The sequence below is a fragment of the Botrytis deweyae genome (assembly GCF_014898535.1).
Source record: "Botrytis deweyae strain B1 chromosome Unknown BDEW_004, whole genome shotgun sequence".
NCBI lineage: Eukaryota > Fungi > Ascomycota > Leotiomycetes > Helotiales > Sclerotiniaceae > Botrytis > Botrytis deweyae.
In genome coordinates, this window is record NW_024066211.1 from 934,950 (window position 1) to 942,732 (window position 7,783).

Consider the following 7,783-nt stretch of genomic DNA (forward strand, 5'->3'; position numbering starts at 1 on the left):
TGATTGTGATTATTATGTTTTGAGACAAATATCAACGAGAATACCATACTATAATTTTAGACTACTCTTTCAGAATCTATAATATTTAAAGTTAGAACTTATCAAAGTCGAAGACTAGAATTCATATTACAACTTATAAGGCTAGTTAGTATTTGGGGTTTAAAGTTATAAGTTAATATCGTAGATTGAAATCTTTAATAGAATAGCTAGAATCTATATTTGAGAGTTAAAATCTGGATTGAAACGTATAGAATTTAGGATTAGAAGCTAGATTCTATAATATATCTATCGTAGATATAATAGATTAAATCCTTGTAAATGATATAGGAGTAATAAATTTAGATGAATATCAATGGCGTGAGAGTGATATTTCGGACTTTGAGTTCGTAGTACGAGAGTAGGTAGTTTATTATTGAATCAAATCAAATGCTCGTAGAACTTTTATTCTGAGTCTCGAAGAGGATAAGATAAGATAAGCATGAGAGTTTTGAAATGCTGTTTGTTTAATATATGATATCTCAATCGTGAAAACAATCTCTATTTCTATTTCTATTTCTATTTCTATCTACATCTCCATCTCCGCCTCTTCATAGCATAGGCTCCATCACCACCTACAAAGACTAACTGCCCTTCCACAATCCACAATCCACAATCCACCCAATTCCACCCCCTCAAACCATCAATCAAACCATGGATCTCTATCGTAGAACCGCGACAAATCCACCCAATAAATACTGGGTATCAAATCCAAATCCAAATCCAACCAACAACTCTATATCAATCATCTGGGCCTGGCCCAGAGCAAAACCAATAATCCCAACACCCGCACAGCAAAAGAGGAAACGATAATAGGGAAAAAGTCAAACCCACCCACCTACCTACCTAGTAGGTAATATTCATAACAACGAGATCAACGAAAAAAAGTTACAAAAGAAATTTGAAAGTTCCTGGTTGCCTTTCTCACTCACTTAGCTCACTGTATTCCCAACCAAACCCACCTACCTACCTATCTCACCTCAATCCAGCCTCAAAACCCATCTCAGTACAACCCGATCACAACACAAAATGACCTCAGACTCTCGTGCGGGATTTGATAGTTGTCATCTACCATCAAATCAAATCCCGCAACATTGTTTCCATTCGAGTCAAAGAATGGAACGCATATCAACTGATGGATATGAGATGGGATTGGTGAGTGAATGAATGTATAACAGGAATTGAAAGCAGAGGATCTGAAGAGGATCCGAAGAGTGTATCTGATGGTCCAGATGATGCTGTTGTTAATCGGTACATTTCCGGGGACCGATACTAGCTCGGATCAATAACGGACCGATCGAAGGAACGCCGAAGAAAAGTTTTCCGCAGAATTTTTCTACTAGGTTCAAGCACCGAAAAATTGAAGACAAAGTCGCGATGGAAAGGTGAGAGAATTCAATGCATCATTTCAAAACCATCATACATCAAGGGATAGCATAATCAGACTATCAGATTTACTTCAATATCAATTACAGCTAACTTTCTCATATGCACTTGAATATTAAAAGAAACCCATTCACGTGAGCACGTCCACAATTTTCAAATCATCACATCACACATTCAAGAATTTCTTCTTCACATCCCAGAACAAATCCAAGATAGCAATGAAAAAAAAAGTATAAAAACCGATCAGACAACCATCAAAACCCACCCAGAACCAGCGTCCTAAGACAACCAATCAAGGGACGAGATCATCACCACTTTCTATACAATCAAATCTGTTTCCAGACTCAATCGCCTTCCTTGCGGAAAGTGCGAAAGCAAAAACGGCTTCACTCTAGGGTTTCGAGGCTCGACTCATCGTCTCGGTTGGAGTCTGTGGCTCTTGTAGAGAACACAGAAGAAGGACGTTTACTAAAGAAATGATTCTTTGACTATTGATGGGAATATTAGTATGTGTTTTGAGATGGTTGAGAGAAGGGTGAAATAATGGGGGTAGGAAGTACTCACAGTATTGTCGATGAAGAAGAACAATAATTTGGGAGAGAGGAGAGACTTATATAGAGATGTGGAATGGTCTGTGCGCGTCAGAATTTTCCACGGTAAATTAGTGCGAAAATCAGGTGATGTGTGCAAAGGGGACAAAATGGAACGGAATGGTTTGGTAGAAAGGTTGGGCACGAATCGGAACTTAATGTATCGGGATGTCGGGACTTTTGAATTTGAAAGCGGAAGCGGAATTTCGAGAGAAGAGCGGGAAGCACTTTGTACGAAGTACCTACCTACCTAGGTACCATGTGAAAATTGAGGGATTCATTCAATGGCAGTTTCGGCGATAAGAATTCATCACTCTTCTGCACACTCAAGTACTAGGTACCTAGTATGTACTATATGTAGTATGGTTGTCCAATTCACAAACGTCAACACCGCAGTGCTCGATTGTATTCAATCATCCCGCGACTTACAACTTACAACTTACAACTTACAAATCATTCTATCCACATGGATACAATACATCTAATATAATATCCTCGGTATCATTCGTAAACACTTCTATTCCCACTCCCTCTTCATCATTTTATCTCATCTCACCCTCCCCTCACCTTCCTTCACCCCCTCATTTCTTCCAGTTATCTAGTACACCCACCCTCCATCTATCTACCTGATATGATGATATCTATATCCATACCCACCTGCAGAACCCAGTCCCCAGTCCCCAGTCCCCGGTATCCAAACTCCATCTACATCTACATCTTCATCCATAGGTAGGTAAATAAACAACTTCCACATTTATCGGTATTCAGATTCAGATTCACATTCCCATTTACAGTACATATCATGAAAAGCCCTTCTCTCTCAATTTCGCATACGGGTATAATGAATTTGTTCTATTCGTTCATTCGTTTATTCGTTCATTCATTCATTCGTTCATTCGTTCATTCGTTCATTCGTTCATTCGTTCATTCGTCCGCATCCCCATCAGCATCACCATCACCATCACCATCACCATCACCATCACCATCACCATCACCATCACCATCACCATCACCATCACCATCTCAACTCACCTACAACTCATCCAATAAACACTTTCCCCTCCAAACCCCCCTCCCCAAACCCAAAGAAAAGAAAGAAAAAGAGCTGCAAACCCCAAAACCCCAAACTCAAATCAAATCAAATCACAAACCCATTCAAAACAATCTATACCACACACAATATCACACATAAAGAAAGAACCACAAACCACAAACCCCTCACTCAGAACCAACATCCCACCTCCAGAGTCCAAAAAAAAAATCCCATCTTCAACTCACCCCCACTGACTAACTAACTACCTAACTAACTAACTATCTAACCTAACTAACTAACCCCCCCTCCCTCCCCACTCACACCGCTCCAGAATCCAGAATCCAGAGGTAACACAAACCACAAACCACAAACGCACAATCTCATCATCTGCATCCACATCCATATCCACATCCTCCCGTATCTCCATCTTCCAATCCACAACCAACCATAGGATCATCACATACATAGGTACATACATACATACATACATAGGTATATACATAGGTACATACATCATCACATCATCACCATTCCCCAATCAATCCATAGTATTCTTTCCAAACTTATAAACTCACAAATTTACAAACTTACAAACTCACAAACTTATAAACTTATAAACTTACAAACTTACAAACTTATAAATTTACAAATTTACAAATTTACAAACTTATAAATTCATAAATTTACAAATTTATAAATTTACAAACTTACAAACTTACAAACTCACAAACTCACAAACTCATAAATTTATAAACTTATAAACTCACAAACTTACAAACTCACAAACTCACAAACTCACAAACTCACAAACTTACAAATTTATAAATTTATAAACTTACAAATTTATAAATTCACAACTTACAAACTCACAAACTTATAAACTCATAAACTCACAAACTTACAAACTTACAAACTTACAAATTTACAAATTTACAAACTTATAAATTTACAAACTCACAAATTCATAAATTTACAAACTTACAAATTTATAAACTTATAAATTTACAAATTTATAAATTTATAAACTTATAAACTCACAAACTTATAAACTCACAAATTTACAAACTATTCAAATAAATAACTTAATAAATAAATAAAATTATATAATCAAAACCAAAACCAAAACCAAAACTAAAATCAAAACTAAAACCAAACTAACCCAACGAAATTCGACATCTCAAAGGATGAAAACAAAAAAAAAATATAAAAAAAAAAATAACTTTCCCAACTAATAAAGCTAGGTAGGTAGGTAGGTAGGTAGGTAGATCAAAATCATCAATTCATAAATAGAAAATCTTGCCACAACACATTCATCCAAAATCATAAAAAAAATCTCCTCTCCAACATCTCATTCCATCATTCCATCATTCCATCATTCCCCATTTCCAGTTTAGTAATGAATCCGTCCATCATATCCAAATGCGTCATTCCACACTAATGTACCCTCCCGATCCGTCATCCATTCAATCCTGCGTTCCACTTCGAATGCCCGCGCGTTACTACAAGTGTGTGTGTTTCCGTTGGCCGAATGCGGGTAGGTATGTACGCTGTACGCTGTACTTGATTACACTATGCATTGCGCCGGACATAAGCTGTTAAGCTGTCCTTCTTAATGGCGATGGGAGCGAGCTAATATGGAGAAAATATACCAATCAGTTATGGTTCTCATGTAGATAAATTTGGTAACAATATAAAATGTAGACTGGGACTTGTATGGGTATGTAGGATCGTTATAAAATTTCTTCATCTATCTTTGATCATATAAAATGAAGAAATAGTAAAGTAACGAAATGACAACAAAGGAAATGTTAAATTCAAAAAAATTCAAAAAACAACGTCTGGGTGTTATGTAAAGCATGTGAGAGAGATAATGAAATTCGTCAAGGCATGGAGAAACTCTGTGATGTGTCGTGAACTCATAATATCATCCTTGCGCCGAAGAAAGACCCCAAAGGTAAAACCAATCATTATAACTCCTTTCTGTAATATCGTTTGCTGTTTCGGTTTCTTCATGAAATGGTTGTAGGCAAAGCTTGAACAAAGGCATTGTGTTTGGTGGAAGCCAGAAAAAGGAGCGTAATTGGTGTGTGTGTCGGTATGAGATGGCTGAATTATCTTTCATATCCAACAGGAGGAGCTGGTAAACCCGTAGAGTATGGATTTCCATCATAGTAACGAGGACCCGGATTGTAGCGACGATCATCATATCGATCATCGTAACGACTGTCATAAGACGGAGAATATGTGTCGCGAGAATCTTCTCTTTGTCTTCTGTCACCATTCTCCAAATGTCTCTTTTGTCTTTCGAGACGTTTCTTATGACGTTCGCCCTTTTTCTCTCGAAATTCTTTACATTCGTGTCGTATCTCATTTGCTTCCTTAATTTCCGAAATGGCTCCTTTGATACCAAGTGCTGCAATACCAACAGAAGCTGCATCTTGTAATGCAGCCTTTGCTTTAAGCTTCCTTGCCTCCTCTGGGGTCATCTCTCCTTCTTTAACAGCCTTGTGTCGCGCATCACGTGCCTCCATACTTGCGTAGACATTATGTGCTGCATGGATCGTGGCAACAGTTGCCAAACCGGCTGTAATAAGTTGCTTACCTTTCATCTTTTTAACCCTCCTCTCATCCTCTGACGACGAAATCAATGAATCGTCGCTATCGTAACCATTCTTTCCTTCAGAACCCTTCTTGCTTCTCTGTCCATCCCTTGCTCTACCGCCTCCACGGCTGTCTATACTTCCACGAGAGTCGGCGTGACGTGGATTGCCATACACATCACCTCTTGAATTCTTAGAGCGTCTTGGACGTTCTTCGTAAGAATCATAGTCATCGTAGTTATCACGATTGCGGCTACGGCTACGATCGCGGCTACGACCGACTTCATTAGCAACAGCTCCGGCTCCAGCTCCAATACCAAGAGCAGCCAAGCCCTTTCTTGCCATTGAGCTGACACTCTTGCTTCTGCTACGCTTGCTACGATCTGGTGATGGACTGCGGCTGTAATCATCTCTGCGTCCACGAGATTGAGAACGAGCTCTAGATCTAGATTGGGAACGAGCCCTGGATCGAGATCTGGAGCGATCAAGTAATTTCTTGCCAGCGATAGCTCCAAGACCTGCAGTTGCAAGAGCAGCGAGACCGGTTCCACCACCTCCTCCTCCACCTCGGGATGAAGAACGTGCTCGAGATCTGGATCGAGAGCGTCCAGTAACAGGATCTTCTTCGACATCCTTGCGTGATCCGTTAATGGCACGATTTCCAACAAGACCTCCAACAACTGCCTCAAGGATATGACGTTTGCTCTTCTTGTCAGCATCTCTGTCAATAGCCGCATCAATACCACCAGCTCCGATGGCTGCAGTAAGGATACGCTTTCCTTTCTCGCCACCCCAGGCTCCAGGCTCATTTCGGACTCGGAATGCTTCGGCAGCACCAGCTAAAAGGGCAGCTTTGGCAGCTTGTTGATATTTGGCAGTGCCCTCACCTGATCTGGACTTTGATCTGCTTCTCTTGGAGCCCGATTCCTCATAATAACTGTCTCCGCTACCTCTGCGGCCTCGATGGTGCTCCTCTCGATGGTGTTCAGCGCCCTTTGCGGCAGCTCCTAAACCTGCAAGAGCCATAGCGCCCTCGACAATTGACTTGCGGCGACCCTTCTTCTTCTCAGGTTTGATCTCCTCCTCTTCGGAGTAATAGGATTCTTGAACTTCACCATTTCGCCCTCTGTGAGCAGCATATTTCTTAACCTTCTTTTCTTTATTTCCATGTTTGTCGTAAAGTTCGGTTCCTTCGTACGCGGCAAAAGCACCGGCAGCTCCGACCATAGCAGACGCTATTGGGTTTCGCTCAACTGGTCTACCCTCGGCAGATCTTCGATCCCATAATTCCTTTGCACCAACCGCTAAAGCAGCTCCTCCAACGGCGGCCACAATTTTTTGATTTCGTGAAAGCGATCGTTTATGTTCGACTTTTGTATCTTCGTAATAATCACTTCGTCGATCGAGATCTTGGAAAGAGCGTCGCGGATCACCTCTGCTATCGTCAAGGTATTCTCCGTAGCGACCATCACGCCCTACGGAACGAGATCGGCGGGCTGGCGCGCCGTACCTAGACTCACGGACGGACGTTCGTTGGTCTACATAGGCACCACCTGCTGGTGGGGGAAAATCTCTTCTAACCTCTTCGATTGACAAATCGCTATCTTCACGACGAGGTTGACGTATGAGTTCTCGTGTTTGAATAACTTCTCTCTCTCTTTCTCTAATCGGAGCGTCGGGAGCATGAGTCACTGTAGGCGCGGCTGAGCGAACATACGTTTCTTGAGTTTCGACGTAACGTGGCTCGTCAGCATATCTTGGTTCGCGATCATGTTTTCGATGACGATGGGAATGGTGTCGACGTGGTTCTTCGACCGTCTCATACTCATAATCGTAAGAAGTCATGGTTGATGATTGATGGCGGGGTTGTTCTCGATTTTGCGACAGGAAAGTGCTTTGCTAAATGTTCACTTCCGAGAAAACGTGCGAGGGACAGCACTAATAATTAATTAGGCCTTTTGACTTTGTTTCTAGTCAGTTTGCTATTCTGGACTCTCTGTAAATTATTTGAGTCCGCAATAGACGATGTGAATAATTGTTTTTGTGTGTTGTTTTGGTGTGAGAGTTGTGGTGGAATAAATCAAATCAAATCACAACAGTCATACCCCAAAAGTAAGGGTAATGTCGTAATATGACGA

At 40.8% G+C, this 7,783-nt stretch overlaps 1 protein-coding gene across 1 annotated transcript; it reads right to left on the reverse strand.

The window, feature by feature from the left end:
* Positions 1 to 5,156: 5,156 nt before the first annotated feature.
* EAE98_002299 (uncharacterized protein) lies at positions 5,157 to 7,490 on the reverse strand (the record flags this gene model as incomplete). The annotated part of the gene is made up of 1 exon (XM_038949919.1): positions 5,157 to 7,490. The coding sequence occupies one exon, from the start codon at positions 7,488 to 7,490 to the stop codon at positions 5,157 to 5,159; it is 2,334 nt and encodes a 777-aa protein (XP_038813658.1).
* Between the last annotated feature and the right edge of the window lie 293 nt (positions 7,491 to 7,783).